The following is an 18,927-nucleotide window of genomic DNA, read 5'->3' as shown; positions in this document are numbered from 1 at the left end:
GTGGAAAGGGGTCAAATTGAGGAACTCTTTACTTTGGCATGGACTTCCATGAAATATAAAAATTAAAGAATTTATTGTATTTTATAACATTGGAATGTGTTGTGTGATGGTACTCTAGTTTCAATTTGCATTATTGGGCGGAGGGAATTGCTCTGAGGCAGGTAGTAGAAGAGACCTTACCCTTTTCTAAGAAAAAAAGCTATATATATATATATATATATATATTTGCTTTCGTAGATTTTCACGGGTACAGGAATGCAGGTTTTGGTGTCTTCGGGTGTCTTCCCGTGTAAGAGTCGGGGTGTCTGTGCGACGTTTCGACGAGGTCTCACTCGTCATCTTCAGGCTGGTGCTTTCGGCTTCTTGTTACTGGAACAGAGCAGAATCTGGTGTTTGAGTTCCTATAAATACTGTTGAGGGGTGTGGTGTATAGCCTCCAACGTTCTGGGCAGAGAGGAAGTTCCTAGATTAGTGTGCCTTTTCTTCTTTTGTTCCTTAATTACTTGAGGGATATCTTGGGTGATTTCATGAGTGATATTCTGAATACCACTGGGTGGGTCATTAAGTGTAGATTAGTTGCTAAAGCTTTCGTGTCGTGTTGACGACACCTTTGTAATTTGGCCACACGGGAAAGAAAAACTAGATAGCTTCCTCACACATCTCAACAGCCTACACCCCAAAATACAATTCACTATGGAAATAGAAGACAACAACCAACTCCCCTTTCTTGACGTCCTAATCTACAAAAAACCTGATGGCTCCCTAGGACACACTATCTACCGGAAAAAAACACACACCAACCGCTACTTACATGCACAATCACACCACCACCCTGCACAAATAAACTCCGTAGCCAAGACTCTCATCTCCAGAACCAAACGCCTGGCTGACAAAGACCACTTGACAACTGAGTTACAGAATCTCTCAAATGTGTTAATCGCCAATGGATACCAGAAAAACAGGGTTACGAAGCTAATCCAAAAAGAAACACCCCCCAAAAACCAAGACACAGAAGAAAACAATGGCATGGCCCTCCTTCCTTATATCAAGGGCACTACAGACAAAATCAGCAAAATCCTCCATAAACACAATATCAAAACAGCCTTCTGCACCAACCAAAAAATAGCCAATATCCTCAGAAACCCAAAAGACAAAATCCAGCTGGAAAACCAAGGGGTCTATGAAATACCCTGCAAAGTCTGCCCAGCCACGTACATTGGACAAACAAACAGACGAATAAATGCACGTATCGCAGAACACAAGAATGCCGTCAAAAAAGAAGAAAAAACTTCCTCTCTTTTCCAACACATGAAAGAAACAGGACACGAAATTAATTTTGCAGATTCCAAATTGCTCTTTAACATGGAACATCACCACAAGAGAATAATCATGGAAGCCATCGAGATAGAGAAACACCCTCACAACATGAACAAGCGTGACGACACGTCCCGCCTGCCAGACATCTGGAAATTAGCCCTCCCCACAAAAACCGACACCAGAACCAGAGGCACACAGAACGCCGTCACCAATCAACCACACCAGACCCAAACCCAGACCCTCTCCACAGACATATTACAGACTCCATCCAGTAGCCAAACTATAGTGGCACCTCCGGATGCTGCACCCCCCTGCAATCCCTACACAGATCTGGCTGGCACAAGGCACAAAACCACAGCTCGCCCCTATACACGAAGCCAAGCCAGAGCACAACTAAATGCAGCACAGCCATCTTCTCAGAAAAACTCTTCACAAGCTCAAGAGGTCAAGACACGAAAGCTTTAGCAACTAATCTACACTTAATGACCCACCCAGTGGTATTCAGAATATCACTCATGAAATCACCCAAGATATCCCTCAAGTAATTAAGGAACAAAAGAAGAAAAGGCACACTAATCTAGGAACTTCCTCTCTGCCCAGAACGTTGGAGGCTATACACCACACCCCTCAACAGTATTTATAGGAACTCAAACACCAGATTCTGCTCTGTTCCAGTAACAAGAAGCCGAAAGCACCAGCCTGAAGATGACGAGTGAGACCTCGTCGAAACGTCGCACAGACACCCCGACTCTTACACGGGAAGACACCCGAAGACACCAAAACCTGCATTCCTGTACCCGTGAAAATCTACGAAAGCATATATATATATATATGCAAGCAATCTTGGCATTCCTAAGTTCTTCTAGTATATCATTCCCCACAAAACTTTTTTTCTTTCTTTTTTTTACAATCCGCTGCTTTTCCTTATTTTAGTGATCCAACAAGGACTGTTCCCTCGTTTTCTCAGTACCTTGATGTATTGGCTGCATGTGTGAATCAAGTGAACATTATCCGAGCTGGTGTTCGGAAAATAGTGAGTATGAAATGTGAAAAGATTCCAGTTAGCCAGTTGCCAAGAGAAACTACTTGTGTAACATCCCCACAAGCTCAGATGGAATAGGACCAGGGAGCAGGAGCTCTTGTGAGCTCTGTCGTTTTGGAGATAGTTTTGTAGTTTGCATGGCTGAAGCCTGGAATGTTAGAGAATGGAAGATGAGGCAAAGAGTGATGCTGAAAGGTAGACCCTCCAGATGTGTTGCCTCCAGATGTACCTGACCAGTGGTGAGGAATAATGGGAGTCATCATCATCATCATCAAACCTTTTATTGGCATCACATACAAACATTCATAGTAAAACAATACAGAGTTACCACCTCCCCAATGTCACAGAACATTTGTCAAATGAAGAGAGGCAAAACAGTCTAACGTTACATCTCTAGGTCTCCAGGAAGATCAGATGTCTGCAATGTGTTTCTGCGACAAAAAAACAAAGATATTTAGCCACTAACTTGGTGAGCTGACCATTCCCCAGTAATAGAAAATGTATGACCTCCAACTCTGGTTTCCATTTGGGGATGCAGAGTTGATCTAGAAACTGCTGGCGGAGATCAGCATATAGTTTACATTTAAGAACCACATGAGTAAGAGTTTCCAGCAGGTGGTCTTCACATAATTTTTATATTTCATAATATAGTAGAACCATGCAGTTGCGTAAAGTGGATTTTCCCGGACTAAACCCTGCCTACTCTGGACCTAGGATGTTATTTTCATCAAGCCAAGTAGTTAGTTTATTTAGCAGATGTTTAGCGTACAATTTCCCGATGTTAGACAATAGACTTATTGGCCAATAGTTGCATGGCAGCTTTTTGTCACCCTTTTAAAAGATTGGAATAATTATAGATTGCTGCCATGAGTTAGGCATGATACCAGATCTATCTATCAAAGTGAATAGATCCGCTAGTATTGGAGCCTATCACACTGACTTGGCTTTGATCAATTCAGATGGAATAGCATCAAGGCTGGCATACTTTCCTGCTTTCATCTGATCAATAAAACCTGTAACTTTGGTAATGGAGACAGGGGGCCACTCATCCGCAAAAGTAAAAATGGCATGGTCCTGACTGTCAGGTGGAATACAGTCATCGAAGAAAACCGCCTTGAAATGCTCTGCCCATGACAAAGATGGAATCAATGTCAGTGAATCATCCTGTGTCTGTGGGGAGTCTGCTACAGCCTTCCAAAATGTCTTACGGTCTTTCATTAGGATGGCTGAGAGTAGCATATCCCAACATGCCTGATTATATCTTATCTGGCTAAGGTGGATAGTTGTCGGGATCTGGATGTGAGGGCGATCTGGCTGCGACATCTTTCACCCAATTGATCGCCAGGGTTCATTCGGCTGATCTGGCTGGCTAGGTGGGTGTCCCCTTCCTCCCTCACCGCTCCATGTGCGTCCCTCCCGAAACTGCGCACTCAGTGGAAGAGGATGACCATCCCAGATAGGAGTGTACTATTCTTCGGTCAAGGGTATACAATAGCTGCGCTCCCCTGCTGGAACCTCCAATAATGGGAGTCATAGTCAACATCTGGAGCGTACCATGCTAGCTACCCCTGTTGTATTGAATTTGATTCACTGAGAAAAGCAATTAGGAAATAAAGGATTTTACATGTATGTTACATGTGGGCACATGCAAGGACACAAAGTAAGCTCATTTTATTAAAGTGCCCCAAACTTTCCAGAAGCTGGACAGAACAGTATTTCTTCATAATGAGGAAAGAAAACACATGCCCATGTCATCTGACAGACAATACAAATATTCATAATTTTCACAACGATACACTGTTTATCCTGTTCATAATTCTTGATCTTAGAGCTGGGGTGAAAATTGTGTGACTGCATTGTTGTACATGGTGATGCAGACTTTGGTTCAAATATTCCTGGTGGATGCAGTTTTAGCATACTGAATATGTTTATGCACATTTTTATATAGGATTATAACAATATAGTTATTATTGCAGTTAATTTATTAATCACCTTCTAAACTAGTGTCTCAAGGCAACACACAAAAAGGAAGCTAAAGGCTAAAAAACAACAACAGGAATGTTTTTGCCTGGTACTTTCATTACATATTTTTAGGCGCCAGGACAAAAACCTTCCTCCTCTCTCAGGCCTTTTGCTAATTAAGCAATCTGTGGCTTTTTAAACAGTGGTGGGCCATGTATTGTTGTTTGTTGTTGTTGTTGTTGTTACAGATAGGTAGCCGTGTTGGTCTGCCATAGTCAAAATAAAAAAATTCCTTCCAGTAGCACCTTAAAGACCAACTAAGTTAGTTCTTGGTATGAGCTTTCGTGTGCATGCACACTTCTTCAGATACACTGAAACAGAAGTTGCCAGATCCTTCTATATAGTGAGAAGGTGGGGAGGGGTATTACTCAGAAGGGTGGTGGGAATGGGAGATTGGCAGATAGCTGAGATGAGCCTGTTGACGACTCTTAACGACTGCAATAGGTCTTACAGGAAAAGGCAAGGGGTGAGAAGGTGAAAAATGGCTTAGTCATGTATAATGAGATAAGAATCCAATGTCTTTGTTCAGACCAGGTCTCTCCATGGTTTTAAGTTTGGTAATGAGTTGCAATTCAGCAGCTTCTCTTTCCAGTCTATTTCTGAAATTCCTTTGTAGTAAAACATCTACTTTGATTTCTTGTATAGAATGTCCTGGGAGATTGAAGTGTTCTCCTACTGGTTTCTCTGTTTTGTGATTCTTGATGTCAGATTTATGTCCGTTTATTCTTTGGCGTAAGGTTTGGCCTGTTTGGCCAATATAGAGAGCTGCATACACAATGTTAGACGATGAGCAATTAAATAGTCCCGAGATGGTATGTGTGATGTTGTTGGGGCCAGTAATGGTGTTGTCTGGGTATATGTGGCAGCAAAGTTGGCATCTGGGTTTATTGCAGGCTCTGGTGCCAGTGTCCGTGTTAAGTCTGGTTGTAGTATTATTGTGGGTTAGGAGTTGTTTAAGGTTGGGTGGCTGTCTGTAGGCAATGAAAGGTCTTCCTCCCAGAGCTTCCTCCCAGAAGGAGGATGAAAGGTCTTCCTCCCAGATGCCAACTTTGCTGCCACATATACCCGGACAACACCATTACTGGCCCCAACAACATCACACATACCATCTCGGGACTATTCAATTGCTCATCGTCTAACATTGTGTATGCCATCAAATGCCAACAGTGTCCTTCAGCTCTCTATATTGGACAAACAGGGTGAGTGGACTTGCCCCTTCCACCCTCCCAGAGCCGTAACCCCAAACCACAAACAAATAACAAGAACTATTTTGGGGGTGTTCAATGTGACTGATTTTTTTAAAAAATAACCACCAAAACCTGATGTTAAGCATTAATGTTAAACCACCAATTCTTACCTACCACGGTGTTTGTGTGTGTTGTGTTTGGCATAGTTTATTGAAATGTTTTATAATACTTAGACCCTTTTGTGAATCTTCCTCTTGGTGCCTTCAGTAGCTGAAGGATTAACTTAATTCTTTCCTTAGAATTTTTCCGGTATGGATGACCCTATAAAGCTTCCACCACTCCTTATCATTAATGTGCGAGGATGGCCTGGGGTTGATGAAGTGCAGATCTATCGGGAGTTTAAAATCTTCTGCAGATTTGATGTGCGGCGGCTAAAGAGGAACCAGTTTCTCTTACTCTCCAATAATTTTAAAAAGTATGTGATCCAAAACCACCTTCTCCCTACCTTAGCAGTTGTTTTTCTGCCAGTTTTTTCTGATATATGTTGGACCAGACAGAGTCTCATTCCAAAACATCTGGATTCAGTTTTACTTTAGTGATCCTCATGCAGCTGGGGAAGTATATGCTTATACTCTGCTCAATAGCCACACCCATGTATGCTGCTGGGTATTTGAAATGCTTGCAAATCTAAGGGTGCAAGAAGGGGAAATCCAGTGTGCACGTATTTTCAAATTTAATGTAATTTCATGTGTGTGTGTGTGTGTGTGTGTGTGTGTGTATATATACCAGAAAAACAGGGTTACGAAGCTAATCCAAAAAGAAACACCCCCCAAAAACCAAGACACAGAAGAAAACAATGGCATGGCCCTCCTTCCTTATATCAAGGGCACTACAGACAAAATCAGCAAAATCCTCCATAAACACAATATCAAAACAGCCTTCTGCACCAACCAAAAAATAGCCAATATCCTCAGAAACCCAAAAGACAAAATCCAGCTGGAAAACCAAGGGGTCTATGAAATACCCTGCAAAGTCTGCCCAGCCACGTACATTGGACAAACAAACAGACGAATAAATGCACGTATCGCAGAACACAAGAATGCCGTCAAAAAAGAAGAAAAAACTTCCTCTCTTTTCCAACACATGAAAGAAACAGGACACGAAATTAATTTTGCAGATTCCAAATTGCTCTTTAACATGGAACATCACCACAAGAGAATAATCATGGAAGCCATCGAGATAGAGAAACACCCTCACAACATGAACAAGCGTGACGACACGTCCCGCCTGCCAGACATCTGGAAATTAGCCCTCCCCACAAAACCGACACCAGAACCAGAGGCACACAGAACGCCGTCACCAATCAACCACACCAGACCCAAACCCAGACCCTCTCCACAGACATATTACAGACTCCATCCAGTAGCCAAACTATAGTGGCACCTCCGGATGCTGCACCCCCCTGCAATCCCTACACAGATCTGGCTGGCACAAGGCACAAAACCACAGCTCGCCCCTATACACGAAGCCAAGCCAGAGCACAACTAAATGCAGCACAGCCATCTTCTCAGAAAAACTCTTCACAAGCTCAAGAGGTCAAGACACGAAAGCTTTAGCAACTAATCTACACTTAATGACCCACCCAGTGGTATTCAGAATATCACTCATGAAATCACCCAAGATATCCCTCAAGTAATTAAGGAACAAAAGAAGAAAAGGCACACTAATCTAGGAACTTCCTCTCTGCCCAGAACGTTGGAGGCTATACACCACACCCCTCAACAGTATTTATAGGAACTCAAACACCAGATTCTGCTCTGTTCCAGTAACAAGAAGCCGAAAGCACCAGCCTGAAGATGACGAGTGAGACCTCGTCGAAACGTCGCACAGACACCCCGACTCTTACACGGGAAGACACCCGAAGACACCAAAACCTGCATTCCTGTACCCGTGAAAATCTACGAAAGCATATATATATATATATATATATATTGCAGTTTTCAAGAATTTACAGATACAAATCTTACAATGTCATACTTCCAATACAAATACAAATCAAGCTTCCCTCTCTCCTTTTGTGGTTTCTTCTTTTATTGACATTTTTAAGACCACATTTTCCACTTTACTCCATTTCTTAATTATTCTATAATTAATACTTTTAACTGCTTGATTTAAGCTAACCCTACCAATGCACTTAGTTGCATACCACGATTTTTCAAATATTCCGTACTCCTTAATCATTCCCACCCCCCTGGTTTCTTAACACACCCGTTAATTTTGCCATTTTGGCATAATCCATCAAAATAATCAGCCACTCTTATTTGGTTGGAACAACATCCTCTTTCCACCTCTGGGCAAAGACCATTCTGGCTGTGGTTGTAGCATACATAAATAAGTTTCTACAGTCCTTTGGAATTTCTGTATTCACTATCCCTAAAAGAAAAGCTGCTGGTTTGTTTTTGTTTTACTAAAAGTTATTTTGAACATTGTCTTCAGTTCATTATACGTAGATCATTTCCCAGAAGGCTTTTGTTCGCTTACAGGACTACCACGTCTGATAAAAATTATTTTCCTTTTCTTTACATTTCCAACACAAATATCAGGAGATAAACACAATCTATACATCATTTTCATATATTTTTATTTCAAGTGTACATAACATGCTGTGAATTTTCAATCAACATTCCACAACGTATCCCATGCAGCCATTTCAATATTGTGACCAGTGTCTCTTGCCCATTGAATCATCACAGATTTCACCTGCTCTTCTTTTGTTTCCCGTTCTAACAACATTTTATACATTATCAGTATTTCCTAGTAGTGCTCTCTCAAATTGCTTAATGCAGTTTCTAGGACATCTTGGAGAGATTGCTAGTAAAGCAGAGAAAATAGAAACTTTTCTGCAGATTCTTTATTTTTTTTTACAAGATCAAAACATATATGTATTAGACTTTAAAAAGTATTTTTGTATTTGCACTCATGGGTTTTTGTAGGGCCATAGGTTGCCCGCCCTTCCTGTATTATTAAATGGCAGCAGACAGAGGAGTATTTGGTTGCTTCAAATTCAAGCAGCGCCTGAAGGAGGATATTCTCAGGGCTTGCTTGCTCTCAAGTGGGGGGGGGGCAGGATGGCACAGGAAAGGCGGACATTGCAAATTGCCCTAACCTGGGTTTGTACAGGGGTTGCTCTTGGGAGTGGCTGGGAGGTATTCTCTTTATTTTTTTTATTTAATTTCCCCCCCAAGTTGTAGAAGTGTATAAACAAAACCATCACATACCTCCTCTTTGGTTGTGGGCTCAAAAGTGGGAAGTGAAGGGCACTTTTTGTTTTTTTCTTTTCTTAATAATAATAATAAAATTTTATTTATATCCTGCCCTCCCCAGCCGAAGCTGGGCTCAGAGCGGCTAACAACAGTAAAAGTAACACAGTTTACATAAAATCACAATCAATTAATAGAAAGACATTCTAAAATCAATTCAGAATCAAATCAATTCAGAATCAAACTAATGGCAACCATTGGGCTAGAGTTCTGTGAGGATTACCAAAGGAGGGGGTCAGACTGTGCCTCGGCCAAAGGCCTGGTGGAACAGCTCTGTCTTGCAGGCCCTACGGAAAGATGTCAAGTCCCGCTGTAAATAGGGGGAGAAAGAGGGTGTGTAGGTAGATGGAGCCTGCCCTCCCTCATGGCAGACAGTCAACCTATGGCCTTGAGAGTTGCAAGAATAGGGATGAGTGACAGTGTGTTTAGGGTGTATTGTCCATAAATAAATGGCAGGTAGGTAGTCTCTCTTTTGGGAGGGAATTGTCCGGTGAAAACAGCAGTTGGGTCGACAGATTTACAGCTTCAAACAGCACCAGTTTGGGTCCAGAAGCTATTTTTTGGCTATCAGATCATTCTTCTTCTTTGTAGGTCAAAGTTGTACTTTTCTTAATTATTCTTACAGTGTCAGAATGGTTTTGAGAGAATATAAAAATCATCCCAACGTGCAGATTTCCCTATACCACCACTGGAGGCATTCTCCACAGGTGAATTTCATCCTTCAGTAAGTAAAGTTAACTTTATACATAATCTCATTTTTTATTATTATTAATAGAGGCCTTGATGAAACTTAGCTTTTTAAAGTCATATCTCCCCCCACCCACCCAAAAGTGAGGGAAGAGAGACTGAAAGAAATCCCTTCCTATTCTTGACAGTTTGCTGCAAAGCATGGATCTGGGTATAGTATAATACATGTAGCAACTCTATATCTGTACTCAGTTTTATTTTCAGTACTTTAGGAGGTGGGAGACCAAAGCTGAGGTGGTGATTAGGGGTGTCTGGAAATGGTATATTTTTTGGACTTTTTTTAAAAAAAGAACTGTTTTTATTGATGGTTTTGATATCTCTTGTGAAGCGCTTAAAGGTTTTACTACAATCAAACAGTATATAAATTTTGGTATAAAAATAGACATTAGAAGTCATGCTTGTGAAAGTGAATATAAAAACAGAGTCGGGGAGGGCTCGAAATGTTGATTGTCGTAGCTGATGTTCTCCTGGATATTCTTCTCTCTTTTTAGAATTTGTGGCGTTGTGACCTCTTGGTCTCTGCTGGCATTCTTCCTTGGAGGATCTGCAAATTATGCTTCGTAAGCAATCGTCTACTGGAAGCATTTTTATCTGCTGTGTGTCCTTTTCTTCCTCATCATCACTGTAAGCGATACTTACAATATATTAAAATCCATTGCATTTCTCTAGTAGTCCCAAACCTATGTGTGGTTCCTAATGTGGGAAGTGCGATGGAAGAGCAGGCCATTGTAAAGTAGCGGATAGGGAGGGGTATATTTCTGTATTAAGATTTTGCTAGAAGACAGTCCATCATTCTCTGTTCCCAGCTGCATCTCAATCTGAATAATTGTGGTCTTTCAGACAGTAGATACCTGCCCTTAAATTTTCTCCCTTCCCAGGTGCCTTTGATTCCATACTTTTCCTCCTTTCCTCTCCTCCACTCTGATTCTTTCTGGTTTTTGTATATATTGGCTACTCTCTGATCCTTCTTTTCTGTGGCTTTTGTTGAAGTTTATGTCGTGATTTGAGATTTCCGTCTCATTCTGTAGTCGCCCAATCACTGCAACACACTGCAAAGTTTTTTTTTGGTAAGGTTAACATTTTTTAACCTTCCACAGGTCTACCTCTGCTTCAACGTCCTTGTTCTTGACCCCTGACATATCGGAAATGGACAAGTAGCCTCTGGCTCAAATAAAAGATGCAGTTGACTCTGCTGTAGATCTTGGGTGGGTTAGACAGAAGTGACGAACAGCAAGATAAATCATCTGTAATTCATTTATTCTGGAGATTGGAATGCAAGTCAGCACTCCTCTTTATATGAGGAATGTTGTTTGGTTTCTGAGGTCAGGCTATTCTCAAGTCTCCTCTTGGTCTGCTTGTGTTGTTTGTTCTATGTTTGTTTCATAATTCAAAGCTCTCTCTACATAAATCTCTAAGGTTTCCCAGTCGTTTGGCCTGCTCCAGCATCCAATAGCAAAATATAAAAAAGGGTTGATGCTGCTGGTTATGGAATCAAATAACACAGAGAATGTAAACACTGGTATTTCTACTATATCATCATGCCAGTAGTCTATATATTCCAAAAGTCTAGCTGACGCATCAAAAATTAGAAACAGAATAACTGTCGCTGCAATCGTCTTGTCGAGCATTGTTTGTGTTTTCTCCTGCTTTTTGATAAAAATGGCCACAGTACAAAAGACCATGATGGGCACAAAAATCAGGAAGTCGGTGATAGCTTCAATTGTTTTTGCAATATCACAAGGGAAAGTGTCTTCATACATAAGTGCATAGAATCTTGGATAGCATGTAAATTCTTCTACAAAAGATATTATGCACGAGAAGGCCCACAGAATGGCAGACACAATAGCTGAGAAGTTCTCTGGTCTGTGATGTTGACACCAGACAGGGGAAAAAAGTGACAGATACCTTTCAGCACAGAGAGCTGTTAATATATAGAAACTAGAGTTGCGTCCAAGAATATATGTTATCTCTAGAAAACGTGAAGTGTGTTCATTGATAGGAGCTGGTTCTACAAATAATGCAAAATAACTCAATAGATAGAGAAGAACAACAAAATCAGCCATAGCCATATTCATGACATACACATTGAACTTATTCTTCTTGATCATACAGCGAAGAAACAAAATGACCATTCCATTTCCAACTAATCCCAAAATGCAGATTGGAATGCATATGATTATCATTGTTTCCTTCGTGTTGCCTTCATTGCTGACGTTCTCGTTCTCTGCATCAGCAGCATGGGCAGATAGATGGTTTTTCTGTTCCAGCATGAGATGATCAGTATGTTCAGTAACTCTTCTCAACTCTTGCCAACGTGAAACACATTTTGTGTGATTATTAGGTGCTGAAATACTGTAAAAGAGGAGGCAAAGTTTCAAGAGGATCTCCTGTCTGACAAAGACATTTGTGTTATAATATTCACTAGTATTTGCAGGGAATGATCTCCCTTCTCTGCTGCTTAATACTCGATTGTTCAGGGGCCTATAAACCTTCAATTTAGGGGACATGGGATATCGTTGAAGTCTACAAAATGTGATGTAGCCTTTCATTGCCTTCTATTGCTACAATAAGCCTTGGCTCTTTAGACACGTCTGATATCTCATAACTCTTGTTCCTGTCATCCAATGCAAGAGAGGCAGTGGATGTGGTAAACCAGTGTTTGGAGCCAGTTCAGGAACAAAACCAGGGACTCAGCTACATTAATAAAGAAACAACAATTTGAATGTGCTATAAACATGCAACACGAGATGGTGCGAGAGAGCAGGAAATTTATATATGTGTTTTTCCATTGTTGTTGTTATAAGGGTCTAATTTCTGACTTATTTATAGCATTTCCCCCCTCTGTGTAGATCCACCCCAGGTTGACAAACTGAAACTTAACATTGTAACTAACATTGTATTATTTCAGCAAGAGGGGTTTCAGATTCATGCAGCATTTTAAAATACCTCACAAATTATTTTAACTGCTCTGATGCATTTGTTAAGGAGAATGTAAGCTGAGTAGTTAATGCACATAACAATCAGGCTTCATGGAGAATGTACACATGATTTGCCCATGAAGAAGGAATTGTGCACATTTCCTAGTTGATATACATAATCTCCGCTAGGCCTTGGAAAAATCTGCCTATCACAATAGTGATATGCTTCACTTCCTTTGTCAAGCTCTGGATGTCATGCAGGGTTTTTCCACTAGACAACTATAAAATATGAATAATAATAATAATTAATAATAATAATAATAATAATAATAATAATAATAATAATAATAATAAAATATTATTTATACCCCACCCATCTGTCTGGGCTTCCCCAGTCATTCTGGGAGGCTTCCAAAAAAATCTTAAAATACTATAATACATCAAACAACAAAAGCTTCCCTAAACAAAAGCTTCCCTAAACGGGGAACTCCTTGGAACTCAAACTTCCATTTGTGGATCTTAGCAACATATACTGGTGTAGCTAATTCATCAGGGCAAACAAAACAGTTTCTGAGTCAAACTCAGGCAAGAAAGCCAATTAAAATGGATCCGTGTAATAGGTGTTTTCCTACAGAGGCTGGAACTGCGCAATGACAAGGCATTGCGACTTGGTGGTGGTGGTGGTTGCGGCCAGTCTCAGAGTCCGGGAAGAATTTCTTTAGTAGTGGTCTCAGAACCATTTATTTTAAGATTGTTGGAGCCACAGTCCCCCTGCTAGATGTAAGAAGAGAAGAGAGGCAGGAACTGAGCAGCCCTGTGGTAGGCTGGATCCATTCAGACACCTTGTTCACAGCTCAGGCTGGAACAGCTGGAACTGTACAGTGGCACACAACAGGACTTGACAGCACACTCAATACCTCTGTGAAGCGGTCTGCACAGGTTTTGTTATACAGACCACTGCTAAACATTTTGAGAGTGTGCAGAGTACACTTGATGAGAAGCTCTGCCTGTGTTTTGTCAAGTTCACATTGAGACTCCCCCCTCTCCCTTGCAAACCAACCATTTCATCGCCCTTGGCTCCCTAGCAAACTAGATGACCGATTGTGCCCTACAAGAATAGAAAGCCACTTGGAAGCTATCATACGGACACCCTTTTAACAGAGAGACCAGGGCACCTTCCTAACCTAGTGCCCTTCAGATGTTTTGGACTACAACTGCCATCTCTATTGCGCATGCTGGCTGGTGCTGATGGAAGCTGTAGTCCAAAATATTGGGAGAGCACCATGTTGTGGAAGCCTGAGCCACAGTATTTTAATGCATCTTTTTATATTATTTTAATACTATTGGTATTTATAATTCCATTTTAATGATTGCCTTTTCTGTTTGTAGCTTGTTCTGTTTTACCTGTGTATGCCGCCTTGAGTCCTGGACTGAGAAAAAAGTGGGACATAAATAAATATTATAATGGTGATGATAATGATGATAAGACAGGTGATTGAGGCATATTATTTGTGCTGGCTGCTTGTTCACAGGAAAAACAGATCAGTTCAGATATAGCCAGAATTATGAAACAGGCAAGTTCCCAGAATTCCTGCTAAATGAAGAGCTAATGAAAATCTAAAAAATCAAACTGAAGTGAATGACTGCAAGAAATAAAAATAAATGCTAGTATGATTCCAAGGTTCTTTTCAACTTTCTTTGGTTACATTTCCGCTCACTGTAGGAGTTGTGAAAGCATGACCCACCTCACTATGATGATGCGTTATGTATGTAACAAAGAGAATATGAGAATCCCATGACCTCATAGCAACTGTTAGCCATAGTCTGGTGATGTGCGCCATGGCATCATTCTGGATCCATTTCAACCTCACATCTGCTTTGGGTTTGACAGAGAACCTGACTTGATTGTCCAGGTAGATGACTGGTAGAAGACTAGTAGGCAATAACAGCACAGATGTCTCAAAATAGATGTGATACAACATTCCCTACTTATTAATAAATAAGTATCAGCATTCCGCAGTAGCTGAAGTTTTTGAACCATCTTGGGGGTCAGCCTCATGTAGAATGTGTTACATGCTTTACAATCTGAAAGTCATGAGGGCTGCAGCCCTAAACATATTTACTGGGGAGCAAACCCAGTTGAGCAGAACGAGACTTGCTTCCATATAAACATGACCAGGATTATATTGCAAATATGGATGGAAAGGTTTCTCTATTCCAGTAGTAGGTACAGTCAGTGTATCAGCCAAAGCTGATAGAGGTACCTCTGTTCCATAGCTATTACTTGGTGTTGCAGGACCCATGTTGTGATAGTGATCACTTTCCCCTATCTTCCATCCCAGACACCATGTCCCGGACTGATGACTGCCATAGTGTGCTGCTTCAGGGTCTAGGGCAGTGGCTCCCAACCTTTTTTTGGCCATGCCCACCTAAGCACCTCTAATATCCCAATGACATATAATTCTTATTATTCAAAAAGTGAACTCCTATTCACATGGAGGAAGCCTAAAAGGCCATTCACTGTTCATAACTCATTCTTGAATTGCCCCCCCCCCTTAAAAACCAAATTGCCCCCCTGTGGGGCGGGTGTGTGCCCCACGTTCGGAACCATGGGTCTAGGGACTTCGCCTCAATGTGTCTGATCACCATTTTATAAAGATGTGCACCCACCAAACAGCATGAATACAGGAGTATGAGAGAAACTAGTTGTGAGTTAATTAAATTTAAAAATTTAAAATTTAAAAAATTAATTTTAGGATCAATGAGGGAACTGATAGATCTAGCAGCACAAAGGATCAACTGTTGAATTAATTTGGACACAAGCAACTGAGCAAGCGGGGGAGGGGAAAACAACTAGCAATCAAATTTCCATTTCATTCAAGGGAGAGAACCAAGTACTGCGCCAAACGAACTACAATGCATTGGGGAAAACAGGATGACCACAAAAATCCTTTGCATCAAACACCAATCAACATCTGCAATTCTTGTACTCCACCCAATCCCAATCCCTGCTCAAGATAGAGGAAATTACAGTAGCCCGATGAATCAATTATAACTCTTCAGAATTTTTGTCGTTTGCAAAACATGTTGCTTAAACACTGTGCTGCTCAAAATTCAATGGCAACAGACTAAATTTGCTTAGAATGATTAAACACCCCCATAGCAACTGAGCAAGAATCCAACAAGCACCATAAATTCCTGAGATCTGTATTCACCAATGCAAACTGAAGCAGTCCTGACATCAGAACAGTCATGGCAAGCCTATGAGGTGAAAACCCTTTGATTATCCCCCATAAACATTCTTTTTCTTAGTTTTGCTTCGGGGCAGCCAGTGATGGTAGCCCGCGTTATGCTGCGAACAAACCAATCACCCTGCTATTCAGTCTCTGCCGAAACAGAAAAGGTGGTAGTAGGGTTATAAGCCAAGGCTGCCGGATGGCTACTTGCTCAACACAGAAAAAATAATAAGCTCAGGAAAAAAGGGGGGAGCTATAAACCCAGGCTCCTAGATGGCTAGTTGAGCAATGCTGAAAAAACCTAACCAAGCTCGTTCCAGGAAAATGCATCACATGACCACTCAGTTCACCTGAAGCACAATAGTGCTTGCAGTAGAGCTCCTCACCAAACCACATGGTGATGGATGGCACACGTGGACCAACACAAAATGGTCCCACTCGGATTCCTTCACAAGCCAACGCAAATCCACATGCAAACCTCAACTGGCATCCGGGAAGCACTCTGAAATCTGGGTGTGAATTTGACTTTGTGGCAATTTAGCTTGGAGCTGCTGGTTGCTGCCACTTGCTCTCCCCACTCCTCGGATGTTTCTCGCTGATCTTCAGCCTCTTCTGGCACTGTTGTCTTTGGCCTCTTACAGTGGCCCACACAGCTCCATTTGCAGCAAGATCTGACAAGGAACTATGTGCAAAGGAAGAGGCGGGCCTCATGTGAGGAGCAGACCCAAGTGAAGCTTGCTGTTCAGTTGGGTCCCGTCCACCACTGCATGAGCACCTGTCCCCAAACCGGCTCCCCATTGGCCAATTTGTCGGTAGGCTTGGATTCAAACTTCTTCCTGGTGAGTAGGTCCTTTTGGCCTCCCACCTGCCAGGAGCCCTCCACTACAGCAAGTCTGAATCAATCTCTTGTCAGATCTAAAGAAGGAGACAGATGGCCCACAACACTGCTGCACCTATTACAAGGTAAGTGGACTTACTGAATGACTACGTTGAGAAAGGTCACGCTCAGTTTTTGGTGGCTCAGCCACTTCTGCCCCCACTAATCTGTGGTGATGGACAGGCTAGATGCAGAGGAACAGTGGGAGGCACCAACTGAGGAACCCAAAGGGAAGAAGACTCTGATCCAGGGGATTCATTGTGGGATGAGGAAGAGTGGTCAGAGGGAGAAGACTGAGTGGAGGAGTTGTCAGAAACTGAAGAGATAACATGGTGTAGTGAGCAGGAAGGGTCTTATGTCAGAGAGCAATCCAGAATCAGAGGCAGAAGCAAAGGCTGGAGAGGAAGGGAGGGCGAGAGGCAGAGATGAGGCTGATTGCTGAAGAAGCCAGGTCTCCCCCTCCTTCTGTGACCAGCTTGCCTCCCCCTGGGTCACTAAGAACCAGAAGACGTATGAAGAGGGTGGAACAAAGACAAAGCATTGGAGTCTCAGATTGCTTGGGAAGGACCTGGGGAAGCTGGAGACGTTAATTAGACTTACTGGGAAGAGTTGCTATGGTCACTAGGCTTGGCCTCCTGAGCTTTTTTGTTTCTTGGAAGAGAGTTAACCATGTGACTTCCGGGTTGGTGCGATCAGCTAATGGCGGATTCCCTCCGAGCTCCGGAGGGAATCGGCTCGGTGGAAGAGGGGTCCTGCCGCGGCGGCGACACGGGGACCCTTAGAAACCACAGGTGCGGGTGCCTGTGGACTTGGTGACTCGGCGGGCACCATTTGCGTCCCCTCCGACCCGCAAAGAAGCCTTTTTAAAGGCTTCGGAGCGGGTGGCGGAGAGTGGCGTGGTGCTGTGAGTAGACCGCTTCTTCCACGGAGTGAAGCTGCAAGCCATGGCTGGAGAGCGCTGACTTCTTTCCTTGATCATTTGGACTCAAAATGTAACAACCCATGAGTAATACGGAATTTGGAATTAAAAATTCTTTTCAAGCGAATTCGGTACGACCGGGGGAGGTGCCAAAAGGAAGTCCGCCTCCCCCCCCCCCTTGCAGGCAATTTAAAGCAAGAATTAAACAACTAAGATCGAGAGACTGTCTTTCTCCCTTTGAGATAAAATTCTTAATTTCACGATTTGGACTTATAAATTTATCGCTGGAGGATTAGAACTGATCTTTAGAGCTGAAGTGTAAACCCCCCCCCGGACCTGGGAGTGACCCGTGAGGGAGCCTGTGAAGATATCTACAGAGTTTGACAGCTGTCAACTGAGCTGTCAAAGTCAGGAAATTCTGTTTTTGCTACTTGTGTCGGTTACTTTTGTTACATTGGACTGTAAGCTTTTAAAAATAGAGTGGTAATAACAACAAAATAACCTGATTGTTGGAGAAAGAACACTTAGTAACCAAAATCCCTCTAGAGGGGATTTGGGACATTACAATGGCTGCAGATGGAAAATTACAAGCAGAGTTGGATAGGGTGTTTGAGCTCCTGGGAAAGCTGCAAGAGCAGAGTCATGTTATGGCTACGAATCTCACAACTTTGAATTCTAAAATAAACAATTCTGCTGAAGTGGTGGACTTGACTCAAGAAGAATCTACAGCTGGAAAGCAAGATATATGTGCCGTTTTGGAGGAATGTGAAGGAGGAGCAGAAATGATGCAAGTAAAAAAGGACAACCAGAGGTCTGTTAGGTCAGAATACAAGGAAGGTAAAGTTCGGATGTCGAAAATTTGGTTTGAAATGGAGAATGAAGATTGGGGATTCTTCCCTACGGGGAGTCCGGAAGACTCATGGATTACAAATTTGACCAAGGTGAAAATTGGAAAGTTTGGGACATTTGGGATACTTGGACTTAGAAAGAATAAGAAGCAGGATCCGGACTCTTCCTTTGAATATGGAGGACTGGTTGGAAAAAACATAGACCCTACTGGGTCAAAGATGCTCCGAGATCGGATGTTCAACATAAAGGACAGTCAACAAAACCGGCTGAAAGGGACTGAGAGAGATTTAAAGGCCTCGGATGTGATAGATCCAGGCTGAGAACTGATAGATTGAAGGACAATTTTTTAGGGATCAAAACCGGGGGGGGGGGGGAGAGAACTTTAGAATCCAAAGGGTTATAATTATATGTTCTTATTTGTTAAGATTTTTTGTAAGTATTTTAATAATTGGGAATTTCGTGAAAGGGAATGTGGATCGATCTTAGAAAAAGG

General features: G+C 42.1%; 2 protein-coding genes across 6 annotated transcripts in view; one reads left to right on the top strand and one right to left on the bottom strand.

Moving 5' to 3' along the window:
• PNLDC1 (PARN like ribonuclease domain containing exonuclease 1) overlaps positions 1 to 18,927 on the top strand; it is a 56,774-nt gene that overhangs the window by 15,032 nt on the left and 22,815 nt on the right. For 3 of the 5 annotated variants that reach the window (XR_014217488.1, XR_014217489.1, XM_082215268.1), the window contains exons 16-19: positions 2,251 to 2,350; positions 5,868 to 6,043; positions 9,514 to 9,612; positions 10,127 to 10,259. Coding sequence is in view for 2 of the 5 variants with exons in the window: in XM_082215268.1 (XP_082071394.1) it covers positions 2,251 to 2,350; positions 5,868 to 6,043; positions 9,514 to 9,612; positions 10,127 to 10,199 (448 nt within the window). In the remaining 3 variants the exon portion in view is untranslated. Of the gene's footprint in view, positions 1 to 2,250; positions 2,351 to 5,867; positions 6,044 to 9,513; positions 9,613 to 10,126; positions 10,315 to 13,942; positions 14,271 to 18,927 lie in introns of those variants that run through there. The other 2 variants (XR_014217490.1, XM_082215267.1) reach the window with 2 other exon arrangements.
• Positions 10,372 to 12,823, bottom strand: LOC309528078 (mas-related G-protein coupled receptor member H-like). The gene has a single exon (XM_082215305.1). The coding sequence runs from the start codon at positions 12,182 to 12,184 to the stop codon at positions 10,970 to 10,972; it is 1,215 nt and encodes a 404-aa protein (XP_082071431.1). The 5' UTR covers positions 12,185 to 12,823; the 3' UTR covers positions 10,372 to 10,969.

This window comes from Podarcis vaucheri, assembly GCF_965113315.1.
Source record: "Podarcis vaucheri genome assembly, chromosome: 3".
NCBI lineage: Eukaryota > Metazoa > Chordata > Lepidosauria > Squamata > Lacertidae > Podarcis > Podarcis vaucheri.
This window is presented reverse-complemented; position numbering and strand designations above follow the sequence as displayed.